This window comes from Choloepus didactylus, chromosome 1, assembly GCF_015220235.1.
Source record: "Choloepus didactylus isolate mChoDid1 chromosome 1, mChoDid1.pri, whole genome shotgun sequence".
Taxonomy (NCBI): Eukaryota; Metazoa; Chordata; class Mammalia; order Pilosa; family Megalonychidae; genus Choloepus; species Choloepus didactylus.
In genome coordinates this window covers 20,048,490-20,072,949 of record NC_051307.1, presented here as the reverse complement: position 1 = coordinate 20,072,949, position 24,460 = coordinate 20,048,490, and the positions used below count along the sequence as shown (strand labels likewise).

The 24,460-nt window shown below is 39.5% G+C and overlaps 1 protein-coding gene across 1 annotated transcript in view; it reads left to right on the top strand.

Moving 5' to 3' along the window:
- Positions 1-2,084: 2,084 nt before the first annotated feature.
- The window catches only part of MAP3K7CL (MAP3K7 C-terminal like), a 39,692-nt gene continuing 17,316 nt past the window's right edge, over positions 2,085-24,460 (top strand). The window contains exons 1-4 of the mRNA XM_037832804.1: positions 2,085-2,172; positions 3,064-3,706; positions 5,738-5,846; positions 19,529-19,590. Coding sequence (XP_037688732.1) covers positions 5,777-5,846; positions 19,529-19,590 — 132 coding nt within the window. The 5' untranslated portion in view covers positions 2,085-2,172; positions 3,064-3,706; positions 5,738-5,776. The remainder of the gene's footprint in view (positions 2,173-3,063; positions 3,707-5,737; positions 5,847-19,528; positions 19,591-24,460) is intronic.

Below are 24,460 nucleotides of genomic sequence, written 5' to 3'. Positions count from 1 at the left end.
TGAATGCGATTTGGTGTTGGGGAATTATTTTTGTTGTTGTGGTGGTTGTTGGAGTGATAGTGCTATTTGCTGGTGTTAAAGAAGGGAGTGTCCTTGCCTCTTGGAAGTACACCCTGAGAGATTTACAGATGACAAGAAATTTGTATTTTCCTAAGGTGACATTAAAATGATAAAAAACAGATCTACCTGTAACAAGTTTTAAAACCTGGTTTTATGAGTCTTTCTAAGTTATATTCTTTAGAAAGATGCAAGTGTTGAAAAGTGTGATTTCCCATACAATCAAGAATATTAAAGGAAATTTCTCCTCTCTCTAAGAGGCTCACATCTAAATTTTTATAGAAATCAGAACACATATGTCAAATTTAATAAACTACAAGCGATTAATTCATGTAGCCTAAAGCCATCTAAATTCTATATAAATCAAGTTAAAAAGGCAAAACAATAGACACACACACACACACACACACACACACACACACACACACACACACGGAGAATATTATTCCAGTTGGGGAAACGCTGAGTTATCCCATCTTGCTTGTTGGCGAATTCTATAGATCAAGGGTGTGAAAACTATTGGCCTAGAAGCAAATCTGGCTCATTACCTATTTTGTTATGGCCTGTAAGCTAAGAATGGGTTTTTCATTTTGAAAAAGGTTGAAAAAAAATAAAAAAGAGAATTATATTTGGTGATGTGGAAATTATGTGAAATCCAAATTCCAGTGTCCATAATATAATTTTATTGGAGCATAGACATACCAATTTATTTACTATTTTGTTAATAGAGCTTTATTGGATCCCACCTATCCATTTATGTATTGTCCATGGCTGCTTTTGTGCTAAAATGGCAGATATGAGTAGCTGTGACAGCGACCGCCTGGCTCTGAAAACCTAACATATTTATTACTTGGCCCTTCTCCGGAAAAAAGTTGCCAACCCTGGTCATCGGGAAAGACTGACTATTTCAAAATCATAGTGGAAACAGCAGGATGTGTATGTCAGAGCAGTAGAGGGCTAACTTTAAAGGGCTGGTGAAAACATCTTTTAAACCATTCTCTAAACACTGTGCGTAAAGCTACAGAACCCTGGGCCTGCCCCAGACCTTTTGAATCTCTGTCCATGGCAGAGCCTGGGAAAGGGTATTTTTAAAAGGTGTCAACCCAGTAATTAGGCGAAGTTGGGAAATAGTCTAGAATACATCAAGTCTTCAAGAAATTGAGATCGAGAAATTGAGACCACATAATTGTGACAACAGTCCATATCATGAATTATAGGTCATAATTTATAATTCAGAAGCAAGTCTAAAGCTCATTAGGTGTACAGCTCCTTGAGTACTATTAGAAATAACTTTGACATAACAGTAAGATACACATATATTGCTGAAAAGAAAAAAAATATAAATTATAGATACTGCTACTACCTAGAGACAAACTCTTAATATTTTGATGTACCTACACATATACTTTCTGGACTAAATTAGCATAATTCTATTGAATTCTTAAAATACCACTTAGTTATTTTGGGTTTCAGTCATGGGAAGGGATTTCACTTGGGTTTCAGATTTGTTACTGCCTTGAAAGTGTTTGGATAAAGAGCCAAGAAACACATCATTGCTCCTTTGGGAACAGAAGAACTAGTAAATATTATTATTGTTAAATAATAACTCAGAAAGAGCACATTTAGACTATTTAGATGTACTCTTTGTGTTCCTTTCTTACTGTTGTCAATCTATCCTTTAATGAGATATTTCCCTTTGTAGCTCTCAACCACTTGGGCATCCATTGCCCCACTGTTGATGTCATCTCTGATGTGAGAATGGCAGCTTTCACCACTGCAGCCCATAGACTGGGCGATCCCCAGGATTCCTTTAACAATTATGGAGAGTTCTCTGGCTACAGACCTATGCCACACCTGTCAGGTGCTATTGACAATGTCATAAAAGGCAATATTTCCATTGTGTTTAATGTGTAACTGCTGCTTTCTATTTCTAGGTCTTTATGATGAAGGCAGAGATGGAAGGTGCTATCTCACTTAGGGTCTGTCCATTCTGAAAGACCAATTGCACCATAATCCAGACCCTTCCAGTCACCACTTGCCTTGGCAATGTTGATGTCATCACCAGCTTTTCTGGAGGCAGACCAGGGAGCCAGTTCGAAAAGCAGTTAAGTACAGGTATGACATCCATTTCTCCCTGGACACAAAGCAGATGCACAACTTGGATCTCCTTGGAGTTGAACTTGGGTGTCATGGTGGAGGCACCTGGTGTCAGATGAACCTGGACACTAGACCAAAAGTTATATCTTTGCCTCCTGCAAGCCAAAAGCTGAAAGCCAGGCTTATTCTTAAATAAGTAAATTAAATCTTTACTACAGAATGCATCCTTGTGTAGTGGAAATAGCATGAACTAAAAATTAGAAAACCCGGTACCTATCTAGGTTATATTCTTTGGAAAGATGAAAGTGTTGAAATGTAAATTAAATGTTATTTGCCATATAATCAAGAATATTAAAGGAAATTTATCCGCTCCCTAAGAGGCTCACATCTAAATTTTTATAGAAATTGGAACACATATGTCAAATTAAAGGATTTCCTTAATGGTAATTTTAGAGTCTGTTACTTAAATTGTCTGAGCTTCAGTTTTGCTCATCTGTCAATAGGGATGACAATACTGACCATGACTATTTTATAGGAATGTTGGGAAGACGAAAATGAGATAATGGATAAGAGTTTCATTTGAAAAATTATAATGCAGTATGTAAGGTGATACTAATCATAAAATAACATTGAAACAGTAACAATTCCTGGAAAGATTTGCACTTAGAAATGTAAACAGATTTATATCCATATGGCTTTTTTTCTGTGTATATTAGCTTTCCATTCATTAGTTCAAAGAAACCTGCTACGTCCTTTCATTTATTTTTAATTACTTAGCCCCAGTATCATTGTCCATTTGTTTTTAAGTATTACTGACATTCAAGTTTCTAGCTGTTTAAAAGGGTGAGAGATCCTTATGTTCCATTCCTATTTACCATTGATTCTTTTTGCAACTGGTTGCCTTCATAGATGGGATCAAGTCATCAAGCCCATCAGTAGCTCAACCTCAAACCTCACGTTCTTAACCAGGATCATCGCTGATATCATCCGAGAGCCTACTTGTGGCTTGTCCGAGTTGGCTGCGTCTAGCTGAGCTGATTGGAGCGGCCGACATTTTTGCTGACTGGAGTCATGCTATCTTTGCCAGTTTGCTGGAATAGACACAGACACCGATTGGGTCATGCTGAAGACATTCCTGTCTTGTGAAGCAAGTCTGTTTGTATTTTAGGTTTGCCAGGACTAATGAATTAAAACATTTGGACTCTCCACGACTTGCTGTTTATCAATGCCTCTGACAGGAGGAGGGTTTTCTTTTGCTCTTGCTTTTTCTAGAAGCATGACAACACATCCTGGCTGGTGGAGAGGCAAGGAAAGGAGAGAGGGCTTGTGGAGGAAAGCGGAACGGGGAGGTCCCGTGGGACGTCGGAGTCCGGGGAAGAGCAGGTAGCAGCGTGCAGCCCTGACAGCTGCTTCTGCTCCTCAGATTGTCAGTGGCTGCTATGCAGCAGGTGCAGCCTGGTCTCTTACTGAATCTTTACTCCACAAAGGCAACGACTGGCCAAGGCAGTGGCTGGCCCTGGATTACACAAGTGCAGACACTCAACTAAGTGAGGTAAGGCAACAGGTGTGCAAACCAAACTAAACGCTCGGTGCACCAGCAAATTAACCAAAGCTCTGTTACAGCCGCAGAGAAGGAACCAGCGGCCAGTTTCCCCAGGCGATGTGATGAACAGGCAAGTCGGTCGAGGGGTGGTGTGGTCAGCTCCGCGCGGAACTCAAAAGTTCACCCAACGGTGCCGCCATCGTCTTGGGCGAACAGATGTTCCCTTTTGTGAGCAGGGGAAGGGTTCTGATTAGCTGTGTTTATCGATTCCATTTCCTTAGCTGGAAACCACATTAGAGATTTATTCACAAAATCCTGAAGGCAAATTTCCACCTCTTGTGCTTTATTTCTTGATGCAGGAAAAGGTTGGGAGATGGTGCCAAAAGAGGAATGCAGCTTTCCATCCTGAGATGTTATGATAAAATGCTGGGTGACTGCACAATGTGTAACAATGAGATTTTTCCTTTTAGCTATGAATTTAAGGGGATTTTTATTGTTTTGTTAAATTTGAGATGGTCCATTGTATTCCCCAGGAGCAGGTGGCTAATGAAGGGTTTGATTTTAAGCAGATGACACTATGCAGAAGGGTGCGTCAGAGCGAAGATAAAACAAATCCTGAGTCAAATAACAGTGATTTTATATTGCCCTTTTCTTAAACTAAATATTTCTTGTTACTGTTTGTTTCTCACTTAGGATTGCATAGCATCAATAGTGGAGTCTTTACTGTTCATTGCTATTTGCAGCACTAAATGAATGGACCACATGTGATTCTAACTTGGTGATAAATAGTTGCTGGTTTTTCTCCAAGTTATAGTAGGTGTTTAATATTAGCTTATTCTCTTTCCTTATATTGGTTAGATGATTTCCATATGTATGTATAAATACACACACACACATATTCATTGACTTTAGCTCTATAAATAATTGTAAAAAAAAGTTCAGTGTTCTTGATGCTATTTTTAAATAGAGAAAAGTTATGGGAAAGAGTCAGAAACCCTGCCATGAGAAAATGTCCTGCTAAAGCAGTTCCCAGAATCTTGCCAAGGATGGCTAAAGAGATGATTTATATTTTGGCATTTTAGAGACATTGTACTTTAAAATACATTCAGTGTTTTTTTTTTTTTTTTTTTTTGGTTTACCGTCTGCATGAGAAGGAAAGTAGAGGGTTTAGGAGAAGCATGACTAAAAATAGAAAAGTTAAATAAATGTATTTATAACAATATATTTTCTTAGTCTTCGTGACCTTTGAATTATCAAATACATCTTCATTAAAATGTTTTTGGATTGAATTCTTGTTATCAAAACCAAATATGCATGCATTTTTGCCCAGCCAGACCCACTTTATCTGTTGGATGCTTTCCCCTTCATCCTGTCTTAGTTTATTAATTAAATAATAACTTCGCAGAGGGGGTAGAACATCAATAGAATATTTTGTCTTTTGCTTGCATCATAATTTAAGATGTGCAACCTTAGAATGTTTGAGATGTGCACCTTTGGCATGTTTGATAGATTTAAAGGTAACCAGATATTTAAAGTACATAATATTCATAATGCAACTGTGGGAAATTTTTGATAGCTTTTGATATTCTTTACATGATTGCATGATCCTCATTCTTGACCATGCCCAGATCAATAATTCAGATCCAATTTAGGCTTTTAAGCATGAAACGTTAGTCTAATCTGAAACTGTCTGGTACCCTATTAAGATGACAGCTCTTCTTCATCCCCCTCAATTAAAAATAAAACTCCATACAGCTCTTGTAGAGGCTGGATAGAACTGGACAGTGTGGGAAGGGATGCTGAAAGAGCAAGGTGGGTGGAGACTTTGGCCCCAGTCTCCATGTATATTGCCAAAGCAGCCAAGTTGATTTTTTTCTAATAAGCCAGAAAAAAATTATGTAGGGAAAGGAAGTTCAGCATTAGGAGTAGCTTAAAAATAAGAAAGCAGTGCTTGCTAACTTTCCCCTCTAATTTCCCGGGGCCTCTGAGTGGTCAGAGAGATGAGGTTGGGTAGCTTGACAGTAGCTCTCTCTTCTGCAGCTGGAAGACCCAGGAGAAGACCAAGGCTCAGGTGCCCACATGATCAGCACAGCCAGGGTGCCTGTGGATAAGCCTGTACGCATCGCCTTCAGCCTCAATGACCCCTCAGGTACGGTTTGCTCTCAGGGAAAGGGCTGCCTCCCTGTCTTCCCACTGTCTCACCATCATTATTTCTGGCTCTATAAAGGACATTTAAGAATGCATGTCTGGCATGGCCTCCTGATGGGGAGTGTGACTTTTTCGTCATGGCTTGGTAGAGGGTGGCTTCTGGAAAATGCCTCTGATGACACTTCCCCCTACCTTCAGTTCTTTAGTTGCTTTAGCACATTTTTCTTCATTTCTTTTTCTTTCCCCATTTTAGCCTTCTTTTTTTATAAAATCTGCGGAGACTTAACAATTTCTAATGATAGCAAAGTGTATCATTGTGAAAACTGCATGAGGAAACGTTTATTAAGAGCTAACAGTTGGTTAGGTAACATAAAAATATCACTGTCCCAGTTCCAGCGGCATTTGCTGAAGCATAAGTTCGAAAGGCTGGTTTCTCACTTGGTGCTCCCACACTTCTGGCTAAATAAACAGACTTCAGCTGGAGTGATGAATGGGACAGGTGAGGAGGAGCCTCTCAAAATAGTAAGATCTGAGGTGAGGCTGCCATACTTAGAGCCCTTCGTCATTGCTCCCCGCAGTGACCTCTTAACACACATATTGGATCACACCACCTCTGAACAGGGACCTCATGTGGTCGGAGGTGACAGCCGCAAGGAAGGCAGGGCTTGGAAGGCTTAGATCTTTTTTCTGATGATGGCCATTTCTCTCAGTCTAATGTCATCTGTTAAAATCCAATGCTTAAACAGTATTACCATTTAAACCTTGGATTGGTCGGTCTGTCTATCTATTTATCATTATCATCAATGTAATCATACTACAATGCTTGGGTAGGGGTGATGCTTTTAAAAGGGATGTGTCCATCCCTAAATAATGCAAAATAAAGAGCAGGGCTCTGTGGAGTCTGACACTGCACAACCAATTCAGGCGTGGGTTTACTGCACCAAGTCATTCTATGGGTGACACATGTACCCTGGGATTTTCTGGGTTGTGTGGCCCTCGGTGGAGGATAGTTTTGGAGCAGGGAGAAGCCAAGCTTGACTCTTCATCTCTATTCTTCCAATGCTCTTCCTGTTTTATATTCCTACTCAAGGTTCTTCTGAAAAACGGTAGTGTGGGGAATCCTCCCAATAGAGAAACCAATCCATCTCATCCTAGAAATGACAGTTGCCATTAATCGTATTTCTCTTTTGTGTTAGGCATTCATGTATATTATTTCTGATCCTTAAAGTCATGCAAGGCATCAGGATTCCCATTTACAGCGATGGTGAGGTGAGAGCTCCCACTGTTAGTAAGGAATGGAGTTATGGTTTAAACCCATTATTCCAAGCTGCTTCTCTTAGAAGGAAGAAGAAAAGCAACTCCTGTTTTTATGCATTTAATAAATGCAAGATTTTGAGGACTAGTCAGTGCTTGAGTGGTTGGCTCTCAAGACAGATACTCATAAACCCCAAATCCAGAGAGAAGGAGGAGGCATCATTTCCTTCCTTTTGCTCATGTTCCACATGAGTGGGAAAGTCCAGTTATAATTAACAGCCTTATGAAGAAAATTTTGGTGTGTAAAGACTGTTTATTCCAAGCAATATCAATACATCATCATTTTGGATTAGAGAAATAATAAATGAACAGAATTTTATTTATGTACAGAGACAAACTATGGAGTGATGAATCTTGACTTTCTGGCTGCCGTGAAGGACAAGTTGTACAACATGTAGTTAATTTGCTGCCAGTGTTTGAACTCACTTGGTCCCTGACTGAGAGCTTTTACATTGTTTTTCATCAATTGATTTAGACTGATTTGTTCCAGTCTCTTTCTCTTCTCTTTCAAATTTCCTAAGAATTTTGAAATTTACGTCTTTTAATATGGTAGCTTCAAAAAGAGGTTGTCATTTATTTCAAGCATTCCTACTCTCCAGCCCCACAAAAAAGATGTTAATGAAGCCTTATGAAGAACCTACCAAAATTAAACATTTTAATCTTATTATCGCTGCATCTCCATATATCTAGAAAGGGCACCTAACTGCAGAATCTAAGACAGGAGCTGGAATACAGTGTTTCTCAAACTTGCCTGAGCATATCCATCAAAAATACATATTCTAAGGTCCCACTCCTGTATATCCTGGTTAAGCAGGCCCTGGTCAGGGCCCAGGAATCTGTATTTTTGATAAGCATGCTGCAAGAACCTTAAGATCAAGCAAGTTTGGGAGCCACTGAATTGGATATTAGTGCAATATTTGTGTGCACAAGAGGTTGTGAGTGCACAGAAAGATGCTTTCCAGATATTTGGGGACACACCCTCTGAATTCTTGAATAAGGAGCAACACTTGTCATCATACCCGCTGTACATGCCTTTTGAATTCCAGTGTATGTGGCCTCCAGACCACATATTTCAGGCGAAAACAAAAGAACACATCCTAAACTTTCCTGGTATATGGGGAAAGTTAGCTGGACTTTTGGGAGAGTAATTCTAAAGTGTTGGGATTTATTGTTGATGAGTGAGCAGAGTCCCTGAGAAAAGGAGATATCTTTGCCTGTTAATATTGACCTGCCCATTTCTTATGAACTTAATTTAGTGCCTCATTCCCTCCAGTCATGTTAGGACTGAGTATTCTTTTCACATATTTTCTCGAGGTGAGAATGGACAGGTTAAGGACACAGGGCTTCCAAGTCATAGAATTATGTTCTTGAGGCCTATCACCATTTCTAATTGTATGATGGTGGGTGAGTCACTCCATCTTGCTGAATTTCAGTTTCCTGTAAGGTGTGTTGAGTATTAACTCACAGGGTTGTTTTAAGAATTAAATGGTAGCATATATGTCGCAGCCCAAGAGGGCCATGCCAGTCTAGAGGCCAAAGAAGATAACGAGCATTTTCTGATACATGAACTTTTATTCAGGGCTTACTTACAGGGTGAGAAGTCATGGAGAGATCATTATGGCTCTCTCACGCCAGGCAGGCATCGCGTTCACAGGGAAGACGACCTAGTGAGCGATGAAAAAGGGCAGAAAGCCTTTTATAAGGTTGTAAGACAAAGGCCCTCCTAAGGGTTGGGGGAGCATAGATGCAGGAACAGGTTACTTTGACCTGGGGGGTGGTGCAAGAAGGACTAGAATAACACTTGAACAATTACATTTTGCTCTTTTTGTGAGACTAAGAGCCTCTCACTTCCTGCCTGCTTGCATAAAGTTACATTTTAAGGTCAATTTACCCTTTTTCTCTTTACTGGCTTAGAAAGACAATAGGTTAAACATTTAGCTGCCTAGGTCATGCAGACTGCTGTGCACGAAAGATCTGCAGGCCTGTTTTGCTCAGGCCACACATTACCACAGTATATAAACAAAGCGTTTAGCATAGTGCGTGACACAAATTAAGCACTCAACTGGTCCCTGTAATTATGAACATTTATTCTAAAATATTAAGGAAAATGTAAACCACTAAGTCATTGTATGTCTCACTGCAACTCACACTTCTACTTGATGTCAGAGTAGAGTTGATAGTACAATGGACATAGAAATGTTTAGGGACTAGTTGTGTAGCTGGGGGATTGTGGGTACCACTGTTTTCTCCTCTGGTCAATTAGCTGCCTTTATTTAATTTGTATGTTTTCAGCACCCTGCCAAAGGTGGGTGGGATATGCAAAAGAGGAGTATGACATGATCCCTCCCTCAGGTTTTACAAAGGCAAAGAGATTTGAGGAAGAAAACATCCATGTCACTGGAGCAGTTGGGAACAGCTTCTTGGAAGAGGTGATAATCAAGCTGAGCTTGAAGGCTGGTAGAAAGCCAATGTAGGAAAAATGACATTTCTGGGTGCCAGGCACAAAAAGGGGGTTACACGTCTTTTAATAAATCCACTTCCTTTTACCTCCAAACAGAAAGCAGGGGCAAAAATATAAGAGTCAGGAAGGAACATGGTATATTCAGGAAACTAAAACTATAGTCAAGTAGAACCAAGGGCTGAGCTGTGGATCATTAAAATTCTCTTTACTGAGCCATGCTTTGAGCCAGACACTGTGTTAGTGCCTTGCACAAAGGATCTCAGTTTAGATAGCAGTGGACTAGAATTACCAAACCTACTTTAAAAGTTCAACAAAAGAGTTTGGACTTGGTCGGGGAGGAGAACATCAAAAAATTCTGGAGTAAGGGAGTCATATGATGAAAACGGTAAATGTTCAAATGATGGAATAGTCTGGAATGTGGAGAGATGAGAGCACGGAAGAGGCTTTTTATAATGGCACAGAGACAGAGTGATGAGAGCCTGGATTAGAGAAGAAAAAGGATGACTGACTCCAGGGGGCATTTTGAAGGAAGGAGTGAAAGGACCTGATGACAGACTGGCCTTGGAAAATGGGGAGCTGGTCATTGTTCATTGATAGCAGAATGAGCCACAAGACCCCAAATAGACCACGGACCTTCAGGGGCTTGAAGGAAGGAAGCATGTGTTTGAAAAAAATATATAGCACTTTAACACAGAATCACCGTACCATTGAAATGTACATTTGAACGTGGTTAAAATGGGAATTTTTGAGTTGTATATATGTTACCACAATAAAAAGTTATATAAAAAAAAATACAATCACCATTTGAAGCCTATCATCAGAACCCTTCCTTAAATAATACTTAGGTAATTGTAATTCTGGCTGCACAATGCTTCCCCTTAATTAGCTAATAATATAATCGGTGTTACTTCTAAACTGGGAATTCAGAAGAGTTAATTTCCTAAACTGGGACCTTTATAAAGTGGGTTCTCCCGATAAAAATGTGCAAAGAGAAATAGGAATCCCACCTCTTGGGATATTAGAGAATCACTGGCACTTCTCCAATTAGCGAGAATTTAGAGTTGGAATGAATTGTGGATTTCATGTTAATTACTTGAGAGTTTTCTTTATCTTCAGGGGAGCTAGAATCTGGCATCTGGCAGCTCTCATGTAAATTTAGATCTTTGATTTTTTTTTCAGGCTTTTTTTTTTCTTTCAGTTTTTATTTAGGAAGGGTCAAGGATGCTGATTTCAGCCCAAGCTAGTAGTTTTCAAAATTTTGTTTTTAAAAATTCTTTCAAGCTATTAGGCTTTTTCATATCTGGCCATGAATTAATCATATGACATTTAGTTAAGAAAAATCCAGAACTCATTCCATTGTTGTCTCTTTTAAAGCAATACTATTTTCTTGTCAAATATCAGTGTATTTTGTGATGGCAGTGGGAGTTATGTTGAGTAGCTGAAATAGCCTTCCTTGAACTTAATTAAACAAGCTGGAAATTGTGTGAATGTCTTTTTTGTGTATACATGCATAACTGGCTCTCAGCAAAATGGTGGTGTAGGTGAGAGGTCCCTGGTCATTGTTTCTTTCCTTCGACTTTTTCTACATTTGGTACTTTTCCCTTCTCTATCTTTGGGGTTCCAAGCATTCCTGCACTCTCTTCTTTCCATGTTCTCAATCCCTTTTCTCCACAAAACATTTCTCTGGAAAACCTCATTCACACCAACCTGTAAATGAATATTGAGGTTTGCCTTTTAATCTCTCTCAGGTTTTTCTTCCCCTGTATCCACAGAGGACTGAGGAGGAAGTTGAGGGATAAAGTTTCAACTGGAATTTCAGACACCAGCCAACTTGGTAGAAAGGAATTTGAGAGAAAAAAGAGCCCTTCTTGGACTCTCGGAAGTTACACTTCATCCCAATTGTGACCTTTAAAGGTGGCTCAGCATGCAGGGTACAACAGAAAGGAAGTAGATGTTTATTGGGTATCCATGTGATGTCTCATCTCATCAACTTGAAACTGCAATGACTGCAGGAATGTGCTTTTACATCCATTTTACAGATGTGGAAATACTGGTTCAGAGACAGTAAGCAATGTGCCCCAAATCAAGCAGTTAATCAATAGCAGGTCTTCAGGGCTCTTTTTACTCCATTACCCATTTAGAGGTAGGGTGTGTGTAATGGGAGAGAAACAGGAATGTTCCTGATAGCAAATAGCTTCTGCGATGGTTGTGGAAAATGGTGGAGTAGGGTTAGTTCTTTTGTAGAGTAGGAAAGAAGAAAAGGAGAGGTAAATTTTATTCAGTGATGTGCTGCGTAATAAATATACTTCCAACAGGCCTTTCTTGGAGCTTGGTCCTGACCAAATATTTCTGAAAGAGTGATGTTATCAGCTAAATAAATCGACATATTCTTCCAAAAGACTAAATGAAGAGGACTCACAAAGTCATAGCTACAATAATAGTGACTGGTTGAGTAGTTCCAAAGAATGTAAAAAGTGTCCTTAAACTGAAACTGATCTCTTCTTGCAGAGAAACCTCATCTGATCTATTGATTCCTACTCTTGTTTTCCTGAAATTTTAGATACTGCTTAAGATAACATGTTCATTATTAGTTATAAAGAATTGGCAATCTGCTAGGTGTTGTGCCAAATCTATATGTGTATTCACATCCTTATCTATATTTATACTTTTACTTTTATGGGCCCTGAAAATCTAACATGTATTAAAGTTCACATCTCTAATGTTTAACAAGTAGGAATCAAAGTTTAAAACAAAAGCGCTCATTATATGATGCTCTAACAAGATCTTAGGTATCTAGAACTTAAATTTTTTTTACATATTAGTGATGTTGGTTGGCAGCCTTATATTCTTATTTCATTTCTAAAAATTAAATATTAATCTTGGCTTAGATTTAAAATGGAAATAGTCAAAGATCATTTATGCATAGTTGAAATTTTTATAATATTTCCTATAGAAAGTGTTTGCTTTGATAGGGAAATGAAGGGGAAATCCTTCCTAAAGTCAGATTTAAATGAAGAGGTTATAACCACACTAGGGAAATCTCCCTTAACTGGCATGGGAAAACTAAGCAATTAGCATCATTGACCTTGACTTTGCTTGCTCTCTTTGTATTATCCAGATGATAAAGAAAAATCCTCCCACCCACCATGCCTAAACACACACGCACACACACACACACACACGCACACACACGCGCGCACACACACACAGAGCTTCCCTTACCTCCATCTTACCCCTTTGGCCAGATTTATGGTAAAAAGGAATGGAAAGGAAACTCAATTATATTGAGCATTCATTATTGTTGCTGATTATTTCCTGTGTGCTGAGTTTTAGGCTAAGTGGTTGACATAGGCTTTCCCTTACTGATAGCAAGTTTCTGAGACAGGTATTACCATGCCCATTTTTCAAGGAGGAAACTGAGTCTCAAGAAGATTACATTAGTCTTTCATAGACACACAGTTAGAAAGAGGCCAAGCTGAGATTCAGACTCATGTCTGTCTACTGAATGTTGCATTGACCTGTCATGTTCTTAGTGACTGGGAGCCTTCATGGGTGTGACAGGTTCTCCAGAGAAACAGAACAGACATGATATATTTATATTTATTTTAGGAATTGGTGCACATGACCATGGGGATTGGCAAGTCCAAGTTTCATAGGGCAGGCTGTAAATTGGAAACTCTGATGAAGGTGAGATTGAATTCTCCAGGAAAGGCTGGTTGGCTGAAGAAGAAGCAGGAATTCTCCTTTCTGACTTTTGTAAAACCCAGTTCTGTCTTTGAGATCTCCAACAGATTGGATGAGGAGACTCTCTCTTTGCTGAGGGCAATCTCCTTTGTTGCTTGTAGATGCTATCAGCCATAGATGCAATCTACTGAATATAGATGTTAATCCATCCATGCAGTACCCTCACAGTAACAATCAAACCAGTACTTGCTTGATCAAACAATTGGACACCATAAAATTAACCATCACAATGGACAAATTGTTCCTAGGAAAGTTTTGTATGAGCCTTAGCACTGTAGTCACTGCCTAAATCCTCTTTTGTGTGTGTGTGATAAGAAAACAACTTTGAATTTACTCATAAATGTTTTACAGCGAGTCTTGGTTTGCCTGGCTGCTCTGACAAATGCCATACAATGGGTTGGCTTAAACAATGGGAATTAATTGGCTCACAGTTTTAAGGATAAGAGAAGTCCAAAATTGAGGCATCAGCAAGGCTTGCTTTCTCCTGAAAATCTGTAGACTTCTGGTGCTGGTGCTGGCTGCTGGCAATTCTTGGAGTTCCTTGGCTTTTCTCTCACCTGGTCATGTCTCTCCTTTCTTTTCTGGGTTTCCACTGACTTCCATCTTCCAGCTCCTCCTCATGGCTTTCTATGACTATGTCTGAATTTCTTCTCTTGTAAAGGACCCCAGTAATCTGGATGAAGGTCCACCCTCATTCAGATGAGCCACATCTTAACTCCAATAAAATCTTTAAAAGATTACCTTTAAAATTGGTTTGCACCCATTGGGGTACATAATTCAATCCCCTGTGAATATATTTATAAAATTTAAAACATTTCTTTAACACAATAGCGAAATCATATATTTCAGTATTTCACTGTGTTCTCCACGGCTTTCTGTGCAAGTGTTGACGTATTCCTTCTTTTATTTTTTGTTGAAGTGTTTTACAGAGATTAAAATTTAACTTCTGGAATTTAGGGTAAGCAATAGAGAATTAAATAGTTCATAAGAGATAGAGATGTACAAAAGCATAAGCTGTTTCTACAAGTGTGACAAAGCGATAGGATTGAAACTGGAAGTTGACTGTGGAAACATCTTGAAGTAGAATTTTGCCATGTACATTCTAATTTCTTTTAGAAGATCTTTTTGTGAAAGAACTCTGGAAATGAGGCAAAAATATGCACAGCATGTCTATTCGATGTCACACAATGGTGAAGGTCAGCCAAAGATTATGTAGGAGAATGTACTTGGTTCACTTTTAACCATCATTTGTTAAATTTATGTGTATGTATGTGAATAAATGAGTTGAATAAATTTAAGTTTACCCTTAAGTTTTCTATTTTTAGGAAAGATGAATTTATCTGTTGGAAATTTACGCTTTAAAATTGACAATTGTTAGGATAAATTTGTGGAAAAATTCATATGGAAATAAAGTCTGTTTTCTTTTCCCCCAGGTGGTTGATAGCTTTTTGCTTCTCCTGCCAAAACCTATACATTCTTTAAAACAACACATATCAACCAGAAAGGACTTGTCCTTTGAGTATAAAACCTAATTGGCTTAAAGTCAGATTCTCTCTAGAGATTCCTGGGAAGAGGGTGGCTTATAGTTCATGTCACCTGTGGCTCTTGCTCCCTCAGGCTTCTCCGGAGCCGCCACTGCCTCTGTGGTCACTACCAACCGCCATCTTTGAATTCTCTAAATGCTTGCTTCTTAAGCATCGGTTTGTCCCTGGTGCTCTGCAGGACAGCCTTCAGGACACACAGCACTCAGATGTTGTTCTACAGGCAGGACCAGATACAAAATTTGCAGGGCCCAGTGCAAAGTGAAAATGCAGGGACCCTTGTTCAAAAATTAGTAAGAATTTCTTGATGGCAGGAGCAGAGCATTAAGCCAAGGGCGGCAGCCTTCTGAGCATTGGCCCTGAGGTCTCATGCCCACGAAGCTAGCGCTGTCTGCAGGGAATGTGGACAGCCTGAGTGAATCTTGGGCCAGGCAGCCTTTTAAGGTCCCGGTTGGGAGAGGGGTGAGGCTTGGAAATGTTCTCTGAGTATGGCTTCTCCCTCTTCTAGGTCTTCTCTGCACTGAAACCTAAAGTGTTTCTACTGGGGACTTAGGGTTTCCTGGCCTAGACCCCAACTATGTCTGTGATGGTGAGCACAATGGGAGGGGGAGGCAATTGACTCCACAGTCTGGGTAAGACGTTATCTAGAACAGTGGTTCTCAAATGTTGGTCAGCAGACCTGGTCTGGCTTTGATGAATTTTTCACCTCCCTACTGTGAATTGAAAGAAATAAGGACATGGTAGTCAGGTTTTGTGTGTATGTGTGTGTGCTTGTTTTGTCTATCAAGTTAAACTTATCCAATGTGACAGCTTTGTCATCATTTTAAAATTATGATCATCCTACCATTTGGGTTTTATAAAAAGATAATGATGGCACATGGTAGTTGTTTTCTTTTAACCATCTTCACTAGCCAAATCAAAAATTGGACACTCGAAGGTATGATTCCTATTATTTTGGGGGAAATTTTACTGGTTGATGAAATACAAAAGTCTGGAAACCCCTAGGCTGGGAGATAAAGAAGAGTAGAGTGGTGTGGTAGAAAGAGGTGAGCCATGCTACCTAACCCCTTGATCTACCATGGCCTCTAGTCGTGAAGTCTTGGGTGGCTCCTTTCATGTCTCAGGGCTCTTGTCCTTAGCTCTACTCCCAGGGGACTGGACTGGGCAATGGCTTAGCCCCTTCCAGCATCAGCGTTCTCTGACAACTCTGGTTGCATAGCTCTCATTGCTAAATAACAGAGAGGGTTTAGATTACAGACCCAATGTGTCCCACTTACCCGAGTCATTGAGAGACAGAGAGAAGGTATTTTAAAGAAATCTGAAAACAAAATAACTGCAAAAGCAACCCAACAGCTGCTCAATAGATGCTGAGACAAGCCCATTGTAAAATGTACTGTGGTATGTCTTAATGGTTGGGATACCAATAAGAAAGTTCTATTTCGAATGCTATTGACTTAGTCACTTTGTGTTTGCAAAACAGGCAGCGAACATCTGCTTATTAAAACATTTCCTTTTTAATTCTTTCCTTTATATTTCATCCTTAAAAAAAATCCCTTCAGCTATCTTTTCTTGGTCCATTAAGTCCTCAGTGCCATTTTGAAAAGGAAGCCTGTTAATTACTTCCTGGATGCATTAAATACCGTGATGAAATTACTTGCCAATTTAGTATAGTGTCTCAGTCCCTGCCTTGTGCATATTAGGATTCCAATGAATATTTGGTAAATACATGAATTTTAATAAAAGTATACTTGCATTGTGATTTTGTCACATTATAAACACATTTGGCAACTGTTCCTTTTTTAAAAAAGCCAAATTTGTGGTCTGGGATGCAGGGAAAGAGGGTCTTTTGCCCAGCTACTGTACAATCTGCTTTGTGCTTCTGGAATTGTCAAAACAGACTTAACTGCTCTCAGGAACCCCGATCCAATATCACTGTCAAAATGTTTTACAACGATTTGGCCAAATGTTTGTGGAACAGCTGTGCTACTCGTCTGCCTGAGTCATTTTCCTTCTTTCCTTTTGGCCCAATCCTGTGATTCATCATTCTGCTTTTAGAATTTTTGCCTATTTTTAAAACTAGTCAAAGAAGGCATTCACTGTTTAAAAGTAAACACACCACACATCAACTTAAGGCAGCTTTGTAAGCAGCTTCGCAAGCTTGAAATTTCTGGCTGGCTGGGATGCCAGCTAAACCAGATGGCATTGAGTAGTGAAATACTGAACTGGCTTTCAAACTCCGTAGTCTCTTTACATCTGCCTTTGGGTTTCTTATTTCCACTGCCATTTCCTACTTGGATTAATCCAACTTGATCCCTTCTTTAACAGAAGTCTTACTTTTATTTTACTGGTCTCTCTGAAACATCCATTATATGTTTGTTTCTCTGTCAATCAATTATACTTTTAATTTCAACTCAAGGAACCCAATCTTCAGCCTTTATTTATCTGCAAAAATATCAGCCTTTATCTGTATGTGCTGTACGTGTTATGACTATAAATAATGACTTAGATTTCCATAATGGACCTCATTAATTCTGGTTCATACCAGGTATTTGCTATTTACATCAGAGTTGCAAACTAAATAGTAAAGCAAATGGATAACTTTTTTCCTTTTTTATAATTAAGCAGGATGGAGTGTGATTTCACAGGGAGTGAGGCAGATTAAATCTCAGGAAGTCCTGAATTGCATTCCTGGCTGACTCCTAGAATTCTAGAATGCCCAGTCTACTCTAGTATTATTACAGAAGCAATTTCTCCTTCCAACTAGTGCCTGCTCCTCTATGCTTATTAGGGTTGGGATGCCAAAGTATACTATGTTCCCATTTACCTGTGCCAAATTCTTTTGGCCTTAAACCCAACAAGCTAAATTTGTTGTGACGTCTGGGTTTTTGAAATTGCAATGAAGTAAACTTAAATGCACATAAGACCAAAACCAGTTTTAGAAAGTATAGTTTTTTATAATTAAGACTACCTTTAAAGGGTTGGGGCTGACAAGTGAACATTTCTGTCTTTTGTCCAATTCTTTGTAAATGACTGGGTGGCACAATCTGTCACCTTTCCTCTGAGTAGAAAGAGAACATGGAAAGGACCTGGGGATGGAATCAACTTTTTCTCCTTAAGGCAGTCCTCCAGCTTGTGGCAAGCATCTTTTCAGTTTCTATTTGTTCTATGAAGCTAAATAGATTCAGTGAAACTGTGGTCATCCATCCATACAGGTACAGGTACACAACGGAATCAGATTTGGTGATGCAATTTTCTTTTCTTAAGCTACTTTTATAGGGGAGAGTTATTATACTACCCTTGATTAAAATATTCCGGAGGCCATGAAGTTACTTGATTCTTGAGGTATCTGGTAGAGGCTAATACTGTTATTATTTGAATTATCTTTCTAGTTAGTAACTTTGGTGCCTCCAAAGAAATGTAATCTCCGTGTTTTGTTTTTTCCAGACTCTTCTGTCAATAACTAGGGAGCAGATACTTGTTTCTGCATTGTGCACAGCCTGTATCACTTTCTCTTGTTCAAATAGAACATCAACCAAATTTTATAAATAAATTTGCTGATGGTGGTGGGAGCATAAAAACAGTTATCTTCCCTTATTGTAATTTAATTTCTTTTAGCTTATATTTTTGTTTTATTGTCATAGCCATATGACTGGGTAGGTGTAGTCTACATGGAGGGGACTGGAAATGGATGGCCGTGGACCTTCTCAGAGCCAGAGTCCACCCAGAGAAATGGAGGTTTTGGTGACAAGGAAGCCACCATTTAGGACCAAGGCTGGGTCAGCAGCATATTCTGGAAGTGATTGGGTGACTGGGATATTTTAGGCCAGACTTCTGTCAGGTTTTCTTTGATGCTTCTAAGAACTGCATTTCTTGATCCAGTGACACCTACCTATTGCCAGTCATTCTATTTAAGTACTGACTCAGAAGACCTTGTATGCAGCTGAGGGCAGAGATGTCATGCCTCACCTTGGGCTGAGGCTCCCCTGCATAGAGGCTCTGAATTCTGCCTGAGGTTGTTCTGTGACTGGTAAGAAACACCTGATGAGAAACCCCACATTTGGGTTGCTGCCTGTTGCCCACTACAACCAAGAACTAAGATGAGGTTTTGGTTGATGACATTCTGATGAACTCTTGTTAGTGGTGGTTTGTGGTAAGAGCAGTGGGCAAAACCATCAAAGCCTGCTGTGACACTTGTAGTCATTCAGAGGAGAACAAACACATGAATGTGTTTTTCTGTTCCTTTGAGATTATTTTGGCTACCTCATCAGCAACCTTGTTAAGGCACTTTCCTGCAAACCATATTTTTGGGTTTTGGCTAATGTGGGCACATTGAAAGGCAAACCATCCCTCTCACTGGACAGCTACCAGAGTGAACGTTTGGGAATTCTGATATTTGTTTACAAAATTTTGGTCAGGCTGACTAAGCTTGCTGTGCTTGTATTTGTCCTGAAAATGAGCAAAAAAGGTCTCAGCATGCTATCTGTCCCTAACGGAGGTGATGAAAATAACTGAAGCAGTATGTGCTGATGGTTTAACTATGCAAGTCCAAGGATGGTTACGGCAGGACAGCTGTCATGAGAGAGAGGCTCTGTAGTGACAAGTCATTTTGTTTTCATGTTTTAGATGAGACACCCCCTGAAGACACCATTCCTCTGGTCTTTCCAGAACTAGACCAGCACCTCCAGGTAAGGAATCCCCTAAAATCTCTCTTCTTTCCTCCTCAGTTTCACAAAGCACAGTGACCTGAGGAATGGCTTACAGTGGAGGGGCTTTCAAGTCATCATCGTTTGCATGTCTGGAGTTCCAAAGTCAGGCTGAAGCCCTCATGGAATGTCCCTGGCTGATATCCGGTTATGAAACCAGGATGTCAGGAGCTTATAGTGTAAACTAGCTCCTATTTTTAAGAAGTTCTGGAGCCTGGGAAAAGGGCTGGTCCCTGGTAGTCTTTGCTTTCGCTATCTCTGGGCCATTCCAGTTTGGCCCTGGTTTGGTTTAGTAATTTAACAAATAGACTCTGTGGAGATTTGTCATGCTTGTCAAGACTTCTAGATAATCTTCCTTTTTCTACCCCCACCCCCTCTCCAGTTCTCTGACAACTGTTAATAGACTATGATTATTTATAGTTAAACCTTCTGAAAACTGGTTTGACTTATGAGAAAAATACTGTGTGCACATAGTTTATGGATAATCTATCAATAGATAACCCATTTTTCTATACTAGAATTATTAGAAAGGAGCTAATTTATGACATTTAAATTTTCTTTAGATGATATATGGCAATTCTAAGCAAAAATGGCTTTGGGAAGAGGTTCTGCCTAAAATACCTGAACACTGGCTTTGGGTCAACAGTTCATTTGAGCACTTAACTGCAGCCAGACGTTAAAGGAGTCTAATAGGGGTCTTAAATATTGTGCACAGATGTTCTGCTTGGTCATCCCCTTTTTTAATCCCTGAATATTGAAGAGGAGGAGTCTGCCACCTCCACTTCCCAAAGGACTCTAACATTCCCTATTACCCTGTACGTAGCAGCTCTGCCCATTTGTGGGTGTGCCTGGTGTCCTGACTGCATTTTGGTTGGGGATCCTTGACAGATGTATGAAGAACCAAGAATGAACTCTTGTGCAACCCATGATGGGTGTCCCTTTTGGTTTGTTCCAGGCCTTATCTCAGTGCCCAGTGCCCTGAGTAAAAGCCTGGAAGCAAACGGGTTAGATTTGAAGAGCTGGTGCTCCACTGGTGGGGCAGCCTCTAAAAATCAACTCAGGTTGAGCAGCGTTTTGGAGGGTCCCTCATTCTCACCTCTGTGGCAGGGGAGGGTGTTCTACTAGCCCTCCAACAGAAAGCCCTCCCACAGAGCAACTTCTGTTATGTAGATTTTTGCTGACGATTTTCTAGGATGTGGGAGAGTTGCACTGATCATTACACAACTGTCAAAGGACAACTCTGTCTCCCCTTAAATATTTTCTTCAGCTGTTAGTCATCTTTTGTCCCTCTCCCCCTGTTCCCCAATCTCATGGTTCCTGATATCTCACCACCCTCCCCCAATATCTCTCCTTTTCACCATGGAGAGCAATTCAGCTCTTACTGCTTTTCCCTCTGGCATGCTCACACAGCCCATGTTGTTTGTGCTTCTGGTGGAGCTGGGGATTGTAAAATAATAAGGATGTTTTCCCCATCACAGTTTTTTCCTTTGTTTTACTGCCATCTCAAAGCTATTTTGTTGTCATTTATTGTCAGTTAGATGAAAACAAGGAGTAAACATGTTTTGAGAATAAAACAGTAAAAGCACTTTCCGGTTCTCGTTACCTGTCAAATTATGAAGGATTGATTCCACTTTTAGATACTAATGAATTTTTTCCCTTTGGGAACTTTACTGGTCTTCCCTGACTTGTGGGTCATTCTCCACTGGACTCATAGCAACCCTGGAAATTTTCTGCTAAAGCATCACTAGGTCCATTTGAAAAATTTTATAGCTTTAATGCCATTTGACATACCTTAGAAATTAAGCCTATTTAATTATTTTAGTCCAATGAGATTATTTTGTCTTCACTGATCCTTAGCAAGTTAGGCAGCTGAGAGAGTGGTTTCTGTCTCGAGGTCCCTTCCCACCCCGCCCCATTGGCTTAATTTTTTTTTTAATTCCTGCAACTGATTTTGTATTTTTTTTATTGTGGTAAAATATATACAATATAAAATTTCCCATTTTAACCACTTTCAAGTAGACAATTCAGTGGTATCAATTGTGCTACAGTCACCACGTCCACTACAAAAATTTTCCATCTCCCCAAACAGAAACTATACACCCACGAAGAATTAACTTCCCATTCCGCCTTTCTGCCCACATACCTGGGGTAACCTCTCTCTTTGACTTTGCACCTTCTAGTTATTTCATTTAAGAGAAATCATACAATATCTGTCCCTTTGTCTCTGGTTTATTTTGCCTCATTGGTTTTGATTCTTTTTTTCCCCCTTAAATTATGGTATTGCTTTACCCCTTCATCAACAGAAAGAGCATGACCAGTATTAAATAAAGACATTTAATTAAGTGTTTGTTGGTTGGGTGAAGGGTATGATCAAGTTTGTTACAGACTTTTACCACTTGGCAAGCTATTTGGTTAGGCCTAGTTGCCTCTGTCTAAGGCTGTTGTCTAACATCTTTATTTTACACTTTAGGATGTGATTAAAAACAAGGCAGTGAGGATTAAGCTAAAGTAGATTCTTGTCTCCATGCACAGCATAAGCATTTAAATTTAAGTCCTGCTACAGTAGGAAGTCTCTATTGGAAACAATGAAAATGCTTTATATCCAAACGTAACAATCTATTATACGGACATCTTTACAGTTAGACTTATGCACTGTCATCACAGAGTAATGGCTCTTGGAATTTTCCTGCCCATCATAATCCTCCATGGAAGAACAAAAGTTAGGTTACAACGGTGCATGAAGTGCCTTCTGGTTGTCACTATTTGCTTCAGGATGAACCGACTCGTGATTATCTCTTCTGGAGCCATAAAAACTTATCTAGTGAAAAATTATGCCAGGTGATTATTGCCAACCCCACTTTCTGTGTATCCTCAGATTTAAATCTTGCCAATGCAATTGCATATCTACAGTCAATTTCCCCCATAAGATCTCATGAGATCCTTGCAGCAATTCTGTATGCTAATTACAATATTTTTATTTTACAGATGAGAAATCCGAGGTCAAATTTTGGGCTAAATAAATTTGTTTCAGCTAAGGAATCTCTGATCTCAGATCTTTTATTCCAAATGTAGGGAGTCTTCTTTCCCTTAAACCCTTCATGGAGCTGATGGACAGCTTAAATTGCTTTGATAGGTGAAGACCTTATTTTCTTGATTCGCAAGGTTGCCATAATGTGGTTGTGGAACAACCTCGTAAATCTGTTCTGACATTCTGATATCCATTACACATCCATTTAGGTGTTTGTATTTATAACACACAGCTATAAAGTGTCTGTTTGGTAGATACACCATCACCAATTTGACCCCCAAGATTTTTCCCTTGCTTTGCCAAGAATGTGGGCATGTTTGAGCTTGTAATTCATGGTGCTTCTATTTTCACAGAAGCCAAAAAAAGCCTTGTGTAAGAATAGCAGTGACAAACATTTCTCTTGATGTCTCTATTAATGCAAAATGTTGGGCAAGAGCCCTTAGGGTAAGGTAGGTGTTAAAATGAGCATCTCTTTATAATGTTCATTTATGGGCTTTGGGCCTTGATTCTATTTTGTGCAGATTCCTTTCCTGGGACTAGGTTTCTAAATCCTCCTTGCCCATCAGAGGCAGTGTTTGGTGGAGCTAGTTTAGAGCATAGGGTTAGAAGAAAGGAGGTCTATTTTTACTTCTAACAATGAATGAAAATCATTACTTTTCTTTAGATCTCAGTTCCCTTCTTCTTGGAAAAAAAAAAGATGACGACTTACCTCCCTCTCCATCCTGAAGGATGGTGGAATCCTTTAATAATTCCAAGAATTGGGTCGGGATAAAAACTGTTTTATAGGCTAACCATGTTGCTATGGTTTGCTCTATAGATGATTCAAAGCTTTGCCATAATGTTGTACTAATGGAATTGGAGTGACAACTATGTTTTTATAATTAGGTAGAGGACATGCTAATGGCTCAATTGTAATAAGCTTATTACGGGAATTATAATGACCTGGAGTGTGGACGTTGGCCCTAGACTGGCCTGGTTGTAGAGCTCAGCTCAAATACTTAGTAGTTGCATGATCTGTGGAATGTTTATTCTCCCTAAGCCTCACCTTTCTGAACCATAAACTGGAGATAACAATATCTTGCTCACAGGGAATATTGAGGAAATTAAATATGATAGTGAGTAGATCTAGCCCGGTGATTGGCAAAATAATTGCACAATGTTAAATTCCTTGCCTAGTGAAATCGTTTATTGAAAGAAATATTTAAGAAGAAGCAATTTATCTTCATAGTGTAAAATGAAATAAAAGAAGCATCAGTTTGGATTTTGGTTTAGGGATGGAGGTTCTGATGCCTTCTTCTTGTCATAAAGCCAATGCATTTAGAACAAAGTTTAAAAAACAATTTGACCATGTTTTTAACCAAATTGAGCAATGGCTGTGTCTCATCCTAAAGTTCTCCCATCTCATCTGAGATGACAGTGACAGGTGTCCCTGTGGTACACACTGAACTTGCCTTTTCTCAGACAGAGTCTGGTGAGTCCGGAAACTGATGTCAACTCCACAAATAAACAATTTCATAGCTTCAATTGTGTACCATAATATCTTGTTATCCGAGCAGTCTCCCAGAGATGTTTTAGGTCTTGCATTATAATATATGGCCTGATATCTGGGAAATGAAAACAGTAGACAATGAAGAAGCTTCAGCATTCCAGGGCTCTGTCACATTGCTCTTTACCATCCAGAATTCCTATTGGGAAGTAGTCCCAGCAAAAGCACTGAAAAGTCCGCCATTTTCTCCCACTCACAAGTAATGAAATCTCTTTCGCTTGTTCTTTGACTGCTGTGACCACACAGAAATCATAAGTAGACACCTCGGAGCTTTATAA